The sequence below is a fragment of the Balaenoptera borealis genome (genome assembly GCF_965194805.1).
Source record: "Balaenoptera borealis genome assembly, chromosome: 1".
Classification (NCBI taxonomy): Eukaryota; Metazoa; Chordata; class Mammalia; order Artiodactyla; family Balaenopteridae; genus Balaenoptera; species Balaenoptera borealis.
Window position 1 is genome coordinate 171959722 of NC_138860.1, and position 20255 is coordinate 171979976.

General features: G+C 37.8%; 1 protein-coding gene across 13 annotated transcripts in view; it reads right to left on the bottom strand.

The window, feature by feature from the left end:
• The window catches only part of PHACTR4 (phosphatase and actin regulator 4), a 152048-nt gene that overhangs the window by 50605 nt on the left and 81188 nt on the right, over positions 1–20255 (bottom strand). The window contains exon 1 of one of the 13 annotated variants that reach the window (XM_082347738.1): positions 1377–4544. The exons of the other annotated variants lie outside the window; for them this stretch is intronic. Coding sequence (XP_082203864.1) covers positions 1377–1437 — 61 coding nt within the window. The 5' untranslated portion in view covers positions 1438–4544. Of the gene's footprint in view, positions 1–1376; positions 4545–20255 lie in introns of those variants that run through there. 13 annotated transcript variants of the gene reach the window in all.

Consider the following 20255-nt stretch of genomic DNA (forward strand, 5'->3'; position numbering starts at 1 on the left):
TAGTTCCTCAGAGTACAGTAGAGTCAGTGGAAAAGGTAGGCCTAGATGAAAATGAGAATTAGCTGAATGGGGGACTTCCCTGGTGGCTCAGTGGTTAAGAATCTGCCTGCCAACGCAGGGGACACGGGTTCGAGCCCTGGTCCAGGAATATCCCACATGCCGCGGAGCAACTAAGCCCGTGCACCACAACTACTGAGCCTGCGCTCTACAGCCCGCGAGCAACAACTACTGAGCCCGCACACCACAACTACTGAAGCCTACACACCTAAAGCCCGTGCTCTGCAACAAGAGAAGCCACGGCAATGAGAAGCCCATGCACCACAATGAAGACCCAACGCAGACAAAAATAAATAAATTAATTTGTTATAATCTTAATTAAAAAAAAAGAATTAGCAGAATGGAGATGAGAAGAAGTGGGAAAAAAAACTGAGCAAAAAGATTCACAGGTTGTGTGGATGAGGGAAAAAGGGAAATGAGAAGAGGATACAAATGACATTTATCAAATTTTAATCCACTATGTGACATCAGGCACCTGAATCAAATTATTGCCAAGCTCCCTTCAGGTTCTGAAATTCTACAGCAGAGTAAAACTAACGACAACCAATTCAGTGTTCTGTTTCAAATAATGGTTCCAAGAAATGTTTTATTATGGAAGAGAACAGTGGTCATGGTGCACTTTATATAGCTAATCCAACTCAATGCTTGCCATAGAATGCAAAATAAGTGCTTAATGAATTGGGGTATTACTATTGGGAAACCACAATCCTCATTTATTCGTTCCACAAAAATGTCCTGAGCACCTCTAAAGTATCAGTTATTCTTCTAGGTGTTGGAAACACTGACTGGATACAAAGAGGGAAAAATCTATGCCTTCTTTCTAGTATGTTAGATGGTGATAAGTGCTATAGAAAAAAAATTATTCAGGGAAAGGAAATACGACGGGCTGAGAAAGAGGGTGCTAAATTATAAACTGTGCAAGCAGAAGGGCCTCATTGGGAACATGACATATAAACAAAGACCTGAAATAAACAACACATTCCTCAATTAACGTACTAAAAGTAAATATTAATTACAACTATAGTATATTTTAATGACTGGTCAGTGAAGTAAGGGTTATCAAATGGGCTGCTCAGTTCTCAAATATTTAAAGATGTGCTGTCTAATACTGTGGTCACTAGTTACGTATGATTATTTATATCTATATTAATATTTAATACATTTATACTAAACACAATTTGCAATTCAGTTTCTCAGTTGTACTAGCCACATTTCACACATGGCCACCACACTGGACGGTGCAGATCTAGAACATTTACATCACTGCACAAAGTTCTATCAGATAGGCCAAACGCAAAGTATTTTTAAAGCACACTTACAAGTCTTCCAGTAACAATGCAAAGCAGAGTATTTCATCAGCATGTGGTATCTATTTTCCATGGCACCAATGACTAAACACCAACTACTAGAGGCAGTATACTCCGAAGGAACATTGACAGTAAAAAAAAAAGTTTCCTTTTATTCAGTCACAAACTATTGAGCTATTTATACTCACAATCTTTGATACTCTTACTTTAACAGTTGAATTACTGTTTCTTTTCCTAGTAACACTTAAGTAAAGTCTTTGACTATTAATAACAACTCAAAGCTCAAGGAAGGATGGTTTTATTTCAATTTAAAGATCTACTGAGAATTATATCCATTTGTTACCAATTGAAAATTAACCACCTCCATCTTACTGTCTGTCCATTTAACATTCTATCTACCCCAAATAGTATTTTTTCATGTAGTTACAATGAAAGTGATTGAGAAATCTTAATCTTAAAGAAAAATATTTGATAAAACCACATGATATTCATAAAAACTAAGTCCCAAGTGGCCTCTGTCTACTAAAGAACCTGGAGGTATCAATGATGTGTAGAAACTAACCAGTCAGAAATCAAGGAGCTGCCCGTCACAGGGCTTTGAAACACTGAATGTTCTCCAGTAAAGTGGCATTCATTGCTGATGACTCAGAGATGACTACTAGTCACTGCCACGTCTCTCCTTCCTTCTCTCTCTTTCATAACTCTTTCTAACTCATTTGGTTCTCAGTTTCACTTTCAGACAGTGAGAAAGAAATCCAAATACTACCAACACTCAGCCACATATCCAGTGGAAATACAATAAGTCTGATGATAGCTATAACATTTGTAAAAATTATTCAGAAATTTCTAACAAGAAATCTCCTTAAACATTCTTTTCCGGTACACGTGCAGAATACAGACTGCATCTTCTACTAAATAAAAATTCTGAGTAATGAACACCTGGTTACACTATGAGTCAACAGTAATTCCACAAAAGAACAAAGGATGACCATATAAATGGTGTTTCTATCAAACTTGCTCCAGTCAGTAATTCAAATGTACTTTATTCTTCGTTTTTCATGTAAGAAATACCCATCTCTTTTATACCATTCTCTTCCCTCAAAACTCTCAAACTTTCACAACCACAGAACCTAGGAGGTGAGGTACAGGAGAAAAAAAAGATTATGTATATAATTTCTAAATTCAAAAAGAAATAGTGTTTTGGATTATACATACCTTTGCTTCTAAATCTTGTAAAAAAAAAAAAAAGTAACAGTGAAACACATTAACACTTTAGGAAAACAATGTATGAGGTCAGAGAAAATATGAACAACCTGTCCCTTTGCTCATCTGTCTATGTTAAAGCAATGAGCCCAATCCTAATTTAACGTTTCTGAAAAGCTAATCTTTATTAGTGCTACCGGGTCTATAAAAATGTAGTCACCAAATAAAACCATCCAAGATGCAAATCTGATTACTGTTTCTTCAGCCTAAAAATAAGTTCCTTTGTTGAAAAAGCCCCAAATCAAACAGGATCCAATTAGCTATTAAACACTTTACCCATTCTCATCTTGTTCCCAGGTTTAGGCACCAAGAGCCTTCAGAATACCACCTATCCTAAAATCCAAATTGCTGACAACCAAGTTTGTTGTGTTGATTTGTAGTGAATGAAAAGAAAAAAAGATAAAGGGCTAAAATGATTCTTCTGGGATTTATTCACTTGGGACAAAAAGTCTTCTATATCCTTAAACAATTTTATAAATCCCAGTTTGACAGAATTTATTTGTAGATCACAGCTTTCAAATGTGACATCCTTTTATGTGTGTTTGGGACAGTAATAATTTCCTTCTTACCTGACTCCAGTTTTGTCCCTTTCTGATCTATTCTCAACAGTGGTACCACCATGACCTTTACAAAAACACAAATCTGACAGGGCTCTTCACAGCTTATTAAAAATCCTTCAAGACCTGGCCCAATGTCTATTTTTCTTTCTTTCTTTTTTTTAAAAAATTTTTACTGGAGTATAGTTGATTTACAATGTTGCATTAGTTTCAGGTATACAGCAAAGTGAATCAGTTATACATATACATATATCCACTCTGTTTTAGATTCTTTTCCCATATAGGCCACTACAGAGTAGTGAGTAGAGTTCCCAGTGTTACACAGTAGGTTCTTATTAGTTATTTTATATACAGCAGTGTGTATATGTCAATCCCAATCTCCCAATTTATCCCTCCCCCCCTTCCCTCTTGGTAACCATAAGTTTGTTTTCTACATCTGTGACTCTATTTCTGCTTTGTAAATAAGTTCATTTGTACCATTTTTTTAGATTCCACATATAAGCGATATCAAATATTTGTCTTTCTCTGTGTCTTACTTCACTCAGTATGACAATCTCTAGGTCCATCCATGTTGCTGCACTAATGCCTATCTTTCTGTCTAACCTTTTCTCTCACCACTCTCCCATGCCTGCTGTCTTTAGTCCTATTCCAAACCACTTGGAATTCTTAAACGATGATATATTTGCCCAGGTCTATCTATCTATGCATCTGCTCTTCTAGCTGCCTAAAATGTCCTCTCCCTCCATTCCTTAATCTGGCTGACTCCCACTCCTTCAAAATTCAGTTTATGTTTCACTTCCTCTAGGAATCCCTCCTTGAACATCTACCTTTCTATACTTAAGACTGAATTATGTACCCCTTCAGTACTCCGAAGTCACCCTGTATATACCTCTACATATAGGGGTATAAATCACTTTTGTTAAAATTATCTACTTACTTATTTGTCTCTCCTACATTCTTTGAACAGAAATTGTCTTTATATCCTCAGCTAGTAACATACTTCTCAGCACACAGAAGGCATTCAGTAAATATTTTTTAAATGGAGGGAGGCAAAGGGAAAGTAAGATCTTTCACTAGTTTAGCTTGTTAAGTGTCCCTTTCAGGTTATGGAGTATTTGTGTTGGGAAACATGCCAGGCCTGTAGGTACTGAACATACTATAATAAATCACTGAACAGTTTCATGACAAACAGGAAAGAAAAAGACAGATATAATTGAGATTATCTTGCTAACTTAGCTATGGGTTGCATGTTACTATAAATTCACTTCCATAGATGCTTACAGTGACATAATCTTTTAATTACTGTTGCTTTTAGACTTATAAAAAACTGATTTAAAAAAATAGCTCTACTTTTCTTCTAGTTCCTAAGAGAAACAAAAGGACTAAAGTAGCATCGCCAGTTTTTAATCACTCAAAGCTGATTTCTGGTCTCTGCTTCTTCTCCCCTTCATTCCTGTTTTCTGGTTTCTGATCATTTCATTAAATGGTAAAAGTTTCCATCAAAAAAATCAAACAAAAAGAAAATAATACTAAACTCAAAATGATTTACTGTTACATATGAACATCTCTAACAAAAGATCTGATGAAAAAGAAAGCTAAAGCTTAGAAAAGGTAAATTAAGTTCAACTTCCTATGCATTCCTTCTCCCCATTCTCTATGGATAATAACAGCTAACATTAATCGACCATGTATTATAATGCCAGGGACTATTCTAAGTGTTTTGTTTTGTCTAATTCTTACAACAAGGCTATAAGAAGGATACCATTTATTATCCCCATTTAGTAGTTGAGGAAACTAAGTCACCCAGGGGTAAACCTGTCCAAGGAGTTCATAGCTAATCAACGGCAAAGGTAAAGTTCATATCTAAGTAATTTGGATGTGAATCTCCACTCCCAACTACTACAAGATAGTCTGTACTACAAAATGGACTTTGAATTCACACAATACTTCCTAGGTGTTTAGATAAGAACATTTATTTTTAATATAAAAACTTTAGGAGGTAGTACTTTAACAAAAGTAAAATTCAGGTACAGACAGTTACGTGAATTGCCCAAAATGACAATGTTAAAATTAAAAACACCAACAATTTGCTCTCTTAGCTTACCCCTGATATTTCCAGTATGACTACCAAAAAGAATGATGTTTCTTATCTCAAAATCAATTTTTAAAGGAATTACTTAGAAAATACGTGAAAGGTCTAGAATCAAGAAAAGTTGGTTATATGGGATACAGACATTTCTACTACCCCTCGAACCAAATCTAGAACAAAAATACTTCAGTCCCAATACTGCATGAGAAACCCAAATTTCTGAAGCACAGGTTTACACCTTTAACCCACATGTATGCTACCGGGAGCAATCATTATTAGCAATGTACAAGTGTGCTTCACCACCAGGTACTGTCTATCCATACTCCCTAAGGTACTTAGGAGCCCCTAGTTTTTCCTATTTCTCCATGTTCACCAAATTTTCCTGTTAGATACGAAACAAAAACAATTAAAACAAAAAAACTCTACTTAAAGTCATCAGTATTAAACTGTTCAAACAACACAGATATAGAAAAGGCAATATAGATGCTATAAAGCAAGTTTTGTTTTAATAATTTCCTTAAGTACAAGTCATGTTGAATAACATGGCATGAAATTCCAATAACACAATTATTTTTATCTGTATAAAAACACTTATTCATTCTGCCTAGCATTAATAGTTTTTAATCTCCTCTTTGAGTGATGAAACTATATCTATATCTTTTTTTTTTTTAAAACCTTTCAAGTATTTTTTTAAAATTAATTAATTAATTAATTAATTTTTGGCTGTGTTGGGTCTTCGCTTCTGTGCGAGGGCTTTCTCTAGTTGCGGCAAGCGGGGGCCCCTCTTCATCGCGGTGTGCGGGCCTCTCACTATCGCGGCCTCTCTTTGTTGCGGAGCACAGGCTCCAGACGCGCAGGCTCAGTAATTGTGGCTCACGGGCCTAGTTGCTCCGCGGCATGTGGGATCTTCCCAGACCAGGGCTCAAACCTGTGTCCCCTGCATTGGCAGGCAGACTCTCAACCACTGTGCCACCAGGGAAGCCCTATATCTATATCTTATTCTTTTTTTAAAATTAATTTTTATTGGAGTATGGCTGCTTTACAATATTCTGTTAGCCTCCACTGCACAACAAAATGAATCAGCCACACATACAGATATCCCCTCCCTTTTGGACTTCCCTCCCATTTAGGTTACCACAGTGCATTAGGTAGAGTTCCTTGTGCTATACAGTATGTTCCCATCAGTTGTCTATTTTATACATAGCATCAATAATGTATATTTGTCAATCCCAGTCTCCCAACTCCTGCGTCCCCACCCCTTTCTCCCTTGGTATCCATACATTTGTTCTCTACGTCTATGTCTCTACTTCTGCTTTGCAAATAAGATCACCTATACCATTTTTCTAGATTCCGCACATATGCCTTATTATACGATATTTGCTTTTCTCTTTCTGACTTACTTCACTCTGTATGACACTCTCTAGGTCCATCCACGTCTCTACAAATGAACCAATTTCATTACTTTTTATGGCTGAGTAATATTCCATGTATATATGCACCACATCTTCTTTATCCATTCCTCTGTTGATGGACATTTAGGTTGCTTCCATGTCCTAGCTATTGTATGCTGCTATGAACATTGGGGTGCGTGTGTTTTTTTAAATTATGGTTTTCTCTGGGTATATACCCAGTAGTGGGATTGTTGGGTCATTTGGTGAAAGTATATCTTATTCTTTTTTTTTGTTTGTTTTTTTTGTCCTTCATGGCAGCTAGGGCAATGTGCCTAGGAAAATTTATTAAATGAATTAATGAATCATTCAGCCAGTCAATCACCCATCCATCCGCTTTTTTACCTTTTGATTGGTTAGGGTATGTAGTGAGTATGACAATAAATTATCAAGCAAAACCAACTGGACTTCACTGTAACCAATGTTAAGCTACTGGCCCTGGAGGCATTATGAGATTATAACTAGAAGTAACAAGCACACACCAAAGCACTTCACCCCAGCAAGAATGTCTTTTCTTTGGTGCCACTTTTCTCTTTTACTATTTAAGACATAATTCTTATGGGTTCTTGCTATTCAAGCCCTTTGATTATCCAGCTCTATACTGAAGAGGGAAAAGACTGACCTGGGGTGGGGGGCGGGGTGTAAAATGGACAAAATAAAGCTGCTAGACCCATCTGCTTTACACCATTTAAATTCTTTTGGGAGATCAAAGAAGAAAAACAGAAGATACACACTCATCAAAAGAAACCTAAATCTGAAATTTTATAATGTTTAAATAGTCAAATAAAATGTAGTATTTATTTAATATTCTCATGCAGTGAAAAAAAAGAAAGCTGTAGCTACAGACTGCAATCTGATATGATATCACTCTGGCTACCAAGAGATACACACGCTAGTTTGATGAGGAAAAAACAAAACACAAATCTTTGGGACTTCCCTGGTGGTCCACTGGGTAAGACTCCACACTCCCAATGCAGGGGGCCTGGGTTCGATACTTGGTCAGGGAACTAGATCTTGCACGCCTGATGCAACTAAAGAGTTTGCATGCCACAGCTAAGAATCTGCATGCTGCAACCAAGAAGCCTGCATACCACGACTAAGAGCCTGTATGCCACAACGAAGATCCTGCATGCCGCAACTAAGATCCGACGCAGCCAGAATAAATAAATATTAAACACACACACACACACACACACACACACACACACACACACACACACACACACAAATCTTCAATGAGGAACTGAAGGCCATCAACATCATTCCACAAGGTAGTCCATTATACTACTATCCCCCTCTTTTAATGGAAGCCTCCATTACGGGGTGTGTACGTGTGTGCACATCTGTGCGTGTTTTGGACTCCACTGATGTTTCATGTTGCAATCTTGTAAAACCTACCCTGCCTTTGAATCAAGTCAAAGCTCTATCATGAAAGGCTATTTTTAGTATGATAGAACTCTAGAGGCCCAAGAAGCCATCCACTGAGGTTGTTTTGAAACTAATGGTCCCCTGCCTAATGGGAAATGTTCATACAAGTTTTATTACCAACTTTTAAATCCCACTGATCATACTTAACCTGAATTTGAAGTAAAGTTGAGGAAAAACATTTATTTATATTTTTATTTTGGCCGTGCCATGGGGCTTGCGGGATCTTAGTTCCCCGACCAGGGATTGAACCCATGCCCCCTGCAACAGTGCAGAGTCTTAACCACTGGACTGGCAAGGAAGTCCCCACTCATCACTTACTATTAAACCATAAAAATCTCAAAAACTTTAAAGTTTTCTTTTCTTTAATAAAAATAATACACACTTTTAAATCTGAATATGCCAATACACTGTGCTGTGCACACTGCTCTTTATCAAGGTTATTTCTTTAGGTAAATGGGTAGATGGACACTAATAAATTTTCTTATTTCTTGATGTAACGCTTTTATTTACTTATCTATGATAGCAAATTTCTAGTTTTATAAGTTATATACTTTTCTTATTAAGATCATTCATAGGTATTTTATAATTTTGGTTGTTGTAAATACTTTTAATCCCCTTAGTTTTTAAGATATAATTTATTCTAATATATATAAAATTTTAACGATTCATTTTTGAACATTTAGTTTGCATTTATCAGCCATGTTACTGAATTATTTTTCAGTTGATTCTTTTGGGAATATTTTTCTGAAGAGAGAATAATATTAGCCAACAGCTATGTACTTATTTTGTTCGTTATTGGAAACATACCTCTAATGATTGCTCATCTTACTGCACTAAGAACCCCCAAAATAATGTTAAATAAAGTAACAGTGGGCATTCTTGTCTTGTTCTTGCTCTAGTGGACATTTCTTCAATATTTCACTGGTAAGTGTGCTAGTGTCTCTTGGTTTCAGATAGCTGTTCTTTATCATATTAAAGGATTATGTAAGCATAGTATAAAAGAAAAAAATGAACTAAAAGGATATACACAACATTCATGTTATGGGTTGTCACTGGAGAGTAGTGGTCAAAGGAGATTATATGTAACTTTTATAAATATGTCCTCATGTTACCAATTTTAAAATCAATTGAGTAGAAATATAGGTGCTTGTTATTATTTAAATATTTTAGAATAAAAATAAATTATCCTATTCTTAGTGTAATAAAAGCTTTGAGTGGAATAGTTGAATTTTATCAAAAATTTTTGTGATCAGTAGAGATAAGCATATCGCTTTCCTCCTGTTTTTTTGACTTATCAATGTACTAATGTGTTATTATTTATAGTTTCCTTAATATAATACTTAGATCTTGAAAGAATTCCTCTTGGTTATATTCTTTTAATATACTGAGAGATCTGACATATCCAATGGGGAAAAAAGCAGTTCTAATCAGTATGTTAAAATTACTATATAGCTATAGTAATATAGTTATCTATAACTATATAGATAACTGCTCTGGAAAAAAACATGGAAGTAAATATATCAAAATATTATCCGTAGTTACCACAGGGTGGAAAGATCAAGTGTGACTTAAATTTTTCTACTTTACACCACTTTATATTTTCTGGAGGAAGTATGTATTGTTTTTGAAATCAGAAAAAAATGTAATAATGACTTGTTGAATTTAATCTGCAAGTACTTTATACAGACTTTCTACAACTATATTCATTAAGTGAGACAGGACAAATTTCAATTTTCTTTTTGCACTATCTTTGTCAGCTCTCAGTTATCAAGATTTTGCTAATTTTATAAAATAAATGGGTGTACTTTCTTTTTCTCTACAGTGTGTGATATAGCATTGTAATTATCTGCTTCTTCAAACTATTAATGAAACTGTCCATAAGACTCACTGGGGGATTTCCCTAGTGGTCCAGCGGTAAAGAATCCGCCTTTCAATGCAGGGGACACGGGTTTGATCCCTGGTTGGGGAACTAAGATCCCACATGCCGCAGAGCAAATAAGCCCACGTGCCACAACTACTGAGCTCGTGCACCTCAATGAGAGAGCCCACGTGCCACAACCTACACAGCCCATGCACCCTGGAGCCTGCGTGCCACAACTAGAGAGAGAAAACCCGCTGCCACAACTAGAGAGAGGCCTATGCACCACAATGAAGAGCCCACGTGCTGCAACAAAAGATAGCGCATGCCTCAACAAAGATCCCGTGTGCTGCAACTAAGACCCGACACAGCCAAAAAAAAAAAAAAAAAGAAAGAAAAAGAAAAACAAACAAAAAACAACTCACTGGGCTTAGATACATTTTAACATTTCGACCATGCCTGTTAGTCTATATGGGATTTTCATGTCTTGAGTCACTTTAGTAAATTATATTTCCCTAGAAAATTACCTATTTAATCAGGAATTTACTAATAAAGGTGTCAAAGTATTCAGTGGACAAAGGAGAATATTTTCAACTTCATATCATATCCAAAAGTTAACTCGAAAAGAATCATTGACCTAAATGTAAAACCTAAAAAGATAAAACATCTTGAAGGAAAAACAAAAATACCTTTCTGACCTTGAGTTAAACAAAGATTTCTTAGAAGATAAGGAACACTAACCAAAAAAGAAAAAATTAAACTTCATCAATTAAAAACGTCTGCTAATAAGACAAACCACAGGCTGGGAAAAAAACATTTGTGTAGTAACACTTATAAAGAACTTGTATGTGGACCATGTAAAAAACTCTCACAACTCAATAATAAGAAAATAAGGGCTTCCCTGGTGGCGCAGTGGTTGAGAATCTGCCTGCCATTGCAGGGGACACGGGTTCGAGCCCTGGTCTGGGAAGATCCCACATGCCACGGAGCAACTGGGCCCGTGAGCCACAACTACTGAGCCTGCGTGTCTGGAGCCTGTGCTCCGCAACAAGAGAGGCCGCGATAGTGAGAGGCCCGCGCACCGCGATGAAGAGTGGCCCCCGCTTGCCGCAACTAGAGAAAGCCCTCGCACAGAAACGAAGACCGAACACAGCCAAAAATAAAAAAAAAAAAAGAAAATAAGCCAATTTTTAAAAAGATCAAGATCTGAACAGACATTTCATCAGAGAAAAGATATGGATGGCAAATAAACACATGAAAAGTTACTCAATATTATTAGTCATGAGGAAACTGCATATTAAAACCACAATGAGATACCGCTATACACGTATTAGAATGGCCAAAATCCAAAACACTGACAGCACCAAATGCTGGAGCAATAGGAGCTCTCATTCATTGCTGATGGGAACACCAAATAGTACAGCCACTCAGGAAGACAATCTGGCAGTTTCTTAAAAAACTAAACATACCCTTACCATACATTCCAACAACTGTACCCCTTGGTATTTACCCAAATAATTGAAAACTTACATCCACACAAAACCTACACACAGATGTTTATAGTAACTTTATTCATAACTGCCATAATTTGGAAGCAACCAAGATGCTCTTCCGTAGGTAAAGGATAAATAAGCCATGATACATCCAAACAATGGAATATTTTTCAGTGCTAAAAAGAAAAGAGCTATCAAGCCACGAAAAGACATGGAGGAACCTTAAATGCATACTACTAAGTGATAGAAGTCAATCTGAAAAAGCTACGTATGAAAAAGCTACTGTATGATTCCAACTTTATGACATTCTGGAAAATTAAACTTAAAAGCTTTTGCACAGCAAAGGAAACCATAAACAAGACAAAAAGACAACTCTCAGGATGGGAGAAAATATTTGCAAATGAAACAACAGACAAAGGATTAATCTCCAAAATATACAAACAGCTCATGGAGCTCAATATCAAAAAAACAAACAATCCAATTTAAAAATGGGCGGAAGACCTAAATAGACATTTCACCAAAGAAGACATACAGATGGCCAAGAGGCACATGAAAAGATGCTCAACATCACTAATTATCAGAGAAATGCAAATCAAAACTACAATGAGGTATCACTTCACGCTGGTCAGAATGGCCATTATCAAAAAATCTAGAAACAATAAATGCTGGAAAGGGTATGGTGAAAAGGGAACCCTCCTGCACTGTTAGTGGGAATGTAAATTGATACAACCACTATGGAAAACAGTATGGAGGTTCCTTAAAAAACTAAAAATAGAACTACCATATGACCCAGCAATCCCACTACTGGGCATATACCCTGAGAAAACCATAATTCAAAAAGAGACATGGAGGGCTTCCCTGGTGGCACAGTGGTTAAGAATCTGCCTGCCAATGCAGGGGACACAGGTTTGAGCCCTGCCTGGTCCGGGAAGATCCCACATGCTGCAGAGCAACTAAGTCCGTGCACCACAGCTACTGAGCCTGCGCTCTACAGCCCGTGAGCCACAACTACTGAGCCCGCGTGCCACAACTGATGAAGCCCACGCACCTAGAGCCAGTGCTCCGCAGCAAGAGAAGTCACTGCAATGAGAAGCCTGCGCACCACAATGAAGAGTAGCCCCCACTCACCGCAACTAGAGAAAGCTTGTGCATAGCAATGAAGACCCAACACAACCAAAAATCAATAAATAAATAAATTTTAAAAAAAAAGAGAGACATGTACCACAATGTACATTGCAGCAGTATTTGCAATAGCCAGGACATGGTACCAACCTAAATGTTCATCGACAGATGAATGGATAAAGATGTGGCACATATATACAATGGAATATTACTCAGCCATAAAAAGAAACGAAACTGAGTTATCTGTAGTAAGGTGGATGGACCTAGAGTCTGTCATACAGAGTGAAGTAAGTCAGAAAGAGAAAAACAAATACCGTATGCTAACACATATATATGGAATCTAAAAAAAAAAAAAAATGGTACTGATGAACCTAGTTGCAGGGCAGGAATAAAGAGGTAGACATATAAAATGGACTTGAGGACATGGGGTGGGAGGGGGAAGCTGGGGCGAAGTGAGAGTAGCATCGACATATACACACTACCGAATGTAGAATAGTTGGCTGGTAGAAAGCAGCAGCACAGCACAGGGAGATCAGCTCGGTGCTTTGTGATGACCGAGAGGGGTAGGATAGAGAGGATGGGAGGGAGGCTCAAGAGGGAGGGGATATGGGGACATGTGTATGCATATGGCTGATTCGCTTTGTTGTGCAACAGAAACTAACACGGTACTGTGAAGCAATTATATTCCAATAAAGATCTATGAAAAAATAAAACAAAAAAAAATATGAAAAAAAAAGGCATGAAAGGAATGAACTACTGATACATGCAACAACATGTATGAATCTTGACAGCTTTATACTAGGTGAAAAACCAGACAAAAGGCTACATATTGTATAATTCTGATTACAAAAGGTAAGCAGGGAACTTTTGGTATGGAAGGAAGTACTCTACATCTTTTTTTTTTTTTTTTAACATCTTTATTGGAGTATAATTGCTTTACAATGGTGTGTTAGTTTCTGCTCTATAACAAAGTGAATCAGTCATACATATACATATGTTCCCACATCTCCTCCCTCCTGCATCTCCCTCCCTCCCACCCTCCCCATCCCACCCACCCAGGCAGTCACAAAGCACAGAGCTGATCTCCCTGCGCTATGCGGTTGCTTCCCACTAGCTATCTATTTTACGTTTGGTAGTGTATATATGTCCATGCCACTCTCTCACTTTGTCACATCTTACCCTTCCCCCTCCCCATAGCCTCAAGTCCATTCTCTAGTAGGTCTGTGTCTTTATTACTCTACATCTTGATTGCGGTGGAAGTTACATGATTTTACGTGTTTGTCAAAAAAAAGAACTATAATATACTTTAAAAGGGTAAATTTTATTGTATATAAACTGTATCTCAATTAACCTGACTTATTTTGAAAAGGAATTCTAAGGAGCACCTTGTAACTGCTTAACACAGACCGAAAGCTCCATAAGAACAGAGATTACATCTTCTCGGTGGAGATTTTTTTTAAATTAATTAATTAATTAATTAATTTATGGCTGTGTTGGGTCTTCGTTTCTGTGCGAGGGCTTTCTCCAGTTGCGGCAAGTGGGGGCCACTCTTCATCAAGGTGCGCGGGCCTCTCATTATCGCGGCCTCTCATGTTGCGGAGCACAGGCTCCAGACGCGCAGGCTCAGTAATTGTGGCTCACGGGCCTAGTTGCTCCGCGGCATGTGGGATCTTCCCAGACCAGGGCTCGAACCCGTGTCCCTTGCGTTGGCAGGCAGACTCTCAACCACTGCGCCACCAGGGAAGCCCCAGAGATTACATCTTATTAGTGATTATAATTAATAAGAATATTACAGCTACTGTATGTTCACTATGTGGTTACAATGCTAAGCACATTATAAGTACTAACTCATTTAAATCTTTTTTTAAAAAATAAATTTATTTATTTATTTATGGCTGCATCGGGTCTTCATTGCTGCAAGCGGGCTTTAGTTGTGGCGAGCAGGGGCTACTCTTCATTGCGGTGTGTTCTCATTGCGGTGGCTTCTCTTGTTACGGAGCACGGGCTCTAGGCGTGCGGGCTTCAGTAGTTGTGGCTCGCAGGCTCTAGAGCATAGGCTCAGTATTTGTGGCACACGGGCTTAGTTGCTCCGCAGTACGTGGGATCTTCCCAGACCAGGGCTCAAACCCGTGTCCCCTGCATGGCAGGCACATTCTTTTTTTTTCCCTTTTTAAAATTTTATTTATTTATTTATTTATTTATTTATTTATTTATTTATTTATTTATTTTTGGCTGCATTGGGTCTTTGTTGTTGGGTCTTCGTTGCTGCACGCGGGCTTTCTCTAGTTGCGGTGAGCAGGGGTTACTCTTCGTTGTGGTGCATGAACTTCTCATTGCGGTGGCTTCTCTTGTTGCAGAGCTCGGGCTCTAGGCATGCGGGCTTCAGTAGTTGTGGCACGCGGGCTCTAGAGTGCAGGCTCAGTAGTTGTGGTGCATGGGCTTAGCTGCTCCGCGGCATGTGGGATCTTCCCAGACCAGGGCTCGAACCCGTGTCCCCTGCATTTGCAGGCGGATTCTCAACCACTGTGCCACCAGGGAAGTCCCAAGCAGGCAGATCCTTAACCACTGTGCCACCAGGGAAGTCCCCATTTAATTCTTATAGCAACCTTGTGGGAAAGGTAAAATTCATATCTGTACTTTAGGGATAAACTGAAGATTAGAGAGTAACTGTCTTGCCCAAAAGGACACAGCCAAGAAGTGGGAGAACTGGGATCTGAACTCAAGTTTGCTTACTCCAGAGCCTGAGGGCTTAACTGGTAGGATACACTGCTTTGCTGATTTTGCTTAGTGTTTACTGAACAAATGAATGGATGAGGAACAAGTCAACTTTGATGGAGCTTGGTAGGGTAGGCTGAATCTATTGACAGTTCATAGGAAGAATAAAACATATATATATATTTAAAAGGACACATTATTAAGTAGAGATGTAAAGTGGCAATTTTAGGTGTAGCAGGTAAGCTGTGAATGTAGAATGACCATGATAGTCTTTAATATTCCTTAACAATACCCTTTTATTCTCTTTTACCTCCATTAAGAAATTATTTTACATATTTTAATTTTTGACACTGAGGAATACAAAGAAGGAACTAAAATGCCTATAACCCGATAATCCAGATAAAATCCTTTTTTACATTTAAAAAACCAAAAGTAATACATGTATATAGATAAAAATGCAAACCATACAGGAAGATACAAAATGATAAGTGAAAACCATCTATCCTTCCTTTTTTTTTTGCCGTGCTGCGCAGCTAGTGGGTATCTTACTTAGTTCCCTGACCAGGGATTGAACTCAGGCCTATGGTAGTAAAAGCTCAGAGTCCTAACCACTGGACCACCAGGGAATTCCCGCTATCCCTCCCTTTTAATTTTCATTCTTATAATCATTGCCTATGTAGTGTCCAAGACACATTAAAAAAAAATTATTTATTTTGGCTGTGCTGGGTCTTAGCTGCGGCATGCGGACTCTTAGTTGTGGCATGCGGACTTAGTTGCGGCATGCGTGCAGGATCTAGTTCCCTGACCAGGGCTTGAACTCCAGCCCCCTGCATTGGGAGCACGAGTCTTACCCACTGGACCACCAGGGAAATCCCTGTCCAAGACACATTGATGAAGGGCTCAGTATGCAGAAATAAATTCAGATGGAAAATCATTTACACATTTAGTCCACCTATCATACTTTCTATGATTTTCTAGGGAGTAAGTAGCAATCAGAAGTGATGAAAAGTGGTGAGATGGTCCAGAATGTCAGCATCACTACTTTTCAGGCTTGCATGACTACAAAGATGGCTCATCTTTTTCTATTGACAGAAAAAAATAATTATAGGGCATCTGTGTTATTAAAGTTCATAGTGTTCTACTATAAACTGGTGTTCTATGCACTTTGTTTCCCTTAAGATTGTTAATTCTATCTTATGCAGAAAATTTAAAACCACTATAAGAAATACATACAAATATTGCCTACTATTGAGCAGTAGGATATAACAGTAAAAAGATCTTGCCCCTCATAAGTTATACTCTTATCAGGAAATAAGATGACAGAAGATATTTAATATATGTATAATAATGCTATATTAAATTTCTACTGAACACCACAGGGAAAAAAATAGAAGTAACATCATTTTTGGCATTGTTTAATTCCAGAGGAATTTATCTCCTACACCTTAAGAATCTCAAAACTAATTAAGTTCATATTTTGCCTTCATTCTTAAAGAGAAGGGAGGGAAGGGCTGTGTTATTGGCATATTTTGAGCTTCAAGTGCTAACAACATGATAACATCACAAAAAATTTTCCCGTGAACTTATAAGTGAAATGCATTAGTCTTGAGCATGGTTCCTTAACAAATGTCCTTGAAAGGTTAGGAAAACCCCTTTTAAAACATAATAATGATTTATAAATTCAGATTCAGAATAGGAAGAAAACAATTGACTTTATTTGTTTTGGATATGGCTTCTGTTTTCCACTTCAACAAACTGATTCTCATATTTCCTATGTGATACAAATTCTAATCTAAAGGAGATATTACCTTGTTAAATCTGTTTAATCTGTTCCCAGAATACCATGCATATGAATAAAGCCTTTGCACCTAGCTTTAAATTCAGGCTTCACACCAACAATCTAGCTCATTAAATAATTATTTCATCAAACACAACCAAAAAAATTTTTTTCAACAAACTGTGCTCTCTTCTGTGGAAGGGAGGGTATATAGAAACTTAATGAGGTTGTTAGAAAATTTAAAACATTTTGAGAAGGCAATTTAGCGTATACAGATCCTCTCGAAGAAGTTTCATGTGCCAGTCCCTTTTCCTGGGCGTGCTATGGAGAGAACGGCTGTTAACCCATAAACATCTGAGAAGGGAGGAAGAAAGAAAGCAGAAGCAGGAATAAGCCATTTTTAAAAGTAGCGGGGTATGAAGCATCACGGTAGCTTAAAATGTATACATATTTTCTCTGGACCCTGCCTTCCCCCAGCACTTATGTACAGTGTAGCCCTTACTTTTAAAAAAAAACTAGTAGCTTATACCAATATAAATTAACAATGAATACTTTCACTGTATTCTACCAGGTCCCTTTGAAAGGAAAGGGAATAAAATAAGGAGAATCAGGGTAAAAGCTGTTTGATTCCTTTACCACCTTCCCCACTCCATGACCTTGAATGTCTGTCCCATACCAACCCTGGCAGAATTCTGGAGGCCTGTTTTCTGGAAGGGATAAAACAAATGGTCTCTGGACTGAGCGACTCAAAAGGCGGTTGACGGTGGAAACAGAGCATGAAAAACTGAGGGGAATTGAGTGAACATAATGAATACTGAATGCAGCAACCCTCCCAGTCTTCATCACCCTTCACCATCCAGTGATGAGAAGACTCCGCCCCTTGAACCCTGATACTGATAACAGACATGTTCCTCAACAATAGGGACAAGAAGCTCACACTATAGTAAGGCCCAAAGGCAACCAGCCTATGCATTTAAAGCTTCTAATTTAAAGCTCACCACTCTTAATCACAAGCAGACAGCTAATTATTACTAGACTTCAGAGGAAAACTCTTACATAAGAGAGATCAAAACAAACAAAGGAAAACAACTTTGGGGGAAAAGAGCCTATGCAGGGCAAAGTAAATCTGTTGAAACAATAAAGAATATTATAAAAGAAATATTCAGAGAATAAGAAAGACCTCCTAGGGACTTCCCTGGCGGTCCAGTGGTTAAGACTTCGCTTTCCAATGCAGGGGGTGTGGGTTCGATCCATTGTCAGGGAGCTAAGATCCCACATGCCTTAAGGCTAAAAAACCAAAACATAAAGCAGAAGCAATATTGTAACAAATTCAATAAAGACTTTAAAAATGGTCCACATCAAAAAAAACAAAAACTCTTAAAAAAAAAAAGAACTCCTAGAAATTAAAAAACATAATAGTAGAAAAGAAAAATTTAATAGAATATAAAGATGAAGAAATCTTTCAGGAGGTAGAGCTAAAGAAAAAAAGAGATGAAAATTAGAGAACTATTTCAGGAGTCCATCATCAAGCAGCTATTGGCAATCAAGAAAGAAGAAGAGGGAGTTCCCTGGTGGTCCAGTGGTTAGGAATCCGCCTCCCAAAGCAGGGGGCGCGGGTTTGATCCCTGGTCGGGGAACTAAGATCCCACATGCTATGGGGCAACTAAGCCAGAGTGCCACAAATAAGACCCGACGGAGCCAAAAATAAATAAATAAATAAATATTAAAAAAAAAAGAAAGAAAGAAGAAGACATGGGATTTAGGAAACAAAACAGCCAACACAGGAGAGAAGCAGAGTTCCCAGGTGAATAAGAATACCCCAGGATGACAGCTCTGTACCACACACAGGGGGACACCTGTCCATATTGGAGCAGTGTGACTCAAGAGACATACTGAAGGTTATTGTCACCAAGATCTCTGCTGCCGTTTACTCTCTTTTTAAAGATAAGAAGATAGTGCCCAGGTGAGCTCATCTTGACTAAATGCTGGTGAATTTCTTCTCAAAATACTGAGCTGCCTAATGAGCTCAGAACACGCATTTCACCCACAGAAGTGTTCTTTAACGTATTCCTAAAAGCTTCAGGTAGGTCATGATCAACTTAGGAGAGACCACAGAGCAGCTCACTCCCTCTGACCATACTTCTGCCAAGCGTCCAAGATTGAAGCCCTGCCCAAACAATTTCCAGGACTAAGTCTTGACTCTGTCCATGACTTCCACAGAAGAGACTCTGAAAATTAGGAAACTGAAGCAGGTATGGTCCACTGATGTCTGGGTATCCCCAAGATCCTTTCAGAACCCAAGAGGTACAATGATATACTTAATAATACTAAAGAATTAGTTGCCTTTTTCACCGTGTTGACACTGGTACTGAGGGTACAAAAGCAATGGTGAGCAAAACTGCTGGTACCTTCACACAAATCAAAGCAGCAGCAACAAACTGTAGCAGGATGCATAATCTTCACCACTACATAATTACAGTTAAAAATAATGCCAATTTAAGAATATCCTTGATAAAGCCGTAAAAACTATTATTAGTTTTAATAAATCTCAAGCCCTCTATGTGTCTTTTTACTATTTTGCATGATGAAATGGTAAGTACAATGGTTACCTTCAGGAAAGGCACCTGCGTAATTGAGTTGCAAGCTGAACTAGCCACTTTCATGAAATACCACTTTTACTGGAAAGACTGAATGACAAACTATGTTGTTCAAGCTTAGATATTTCACAGATATTTTCTCAAAAATGAATGGAGCCTGTCACTACAAATAAAACCGACAGTACTTGTTGCCAGTGATATACGTCAAGCTTTCAAGAGAAAATTCGAATTTTGGAAAACATATCCACTAGAGTGAGCCTGCCAACTTCCCAATATTTAAAGACTTTTCTGATGAGATCAGTGGTGGCATTAACAAATGTGATTTTAAAATATTATATAAAAAAATGTGTAAACATCTGTCCATGTAAGAAAGGTCCTAGAGGCCTTAGGTCTGTCCCACTAGAACGTGATTGGTAAAAATCTCTCACTTTAATTTTCAGAATGCAACAAATAATTCTTTTCCAATGTATCTACATAACTGTTAGTTAACCTAACTGTAACAAAATTCTCAACCATCTTCCAGGGGCTCCATCTTCTTAGAAAC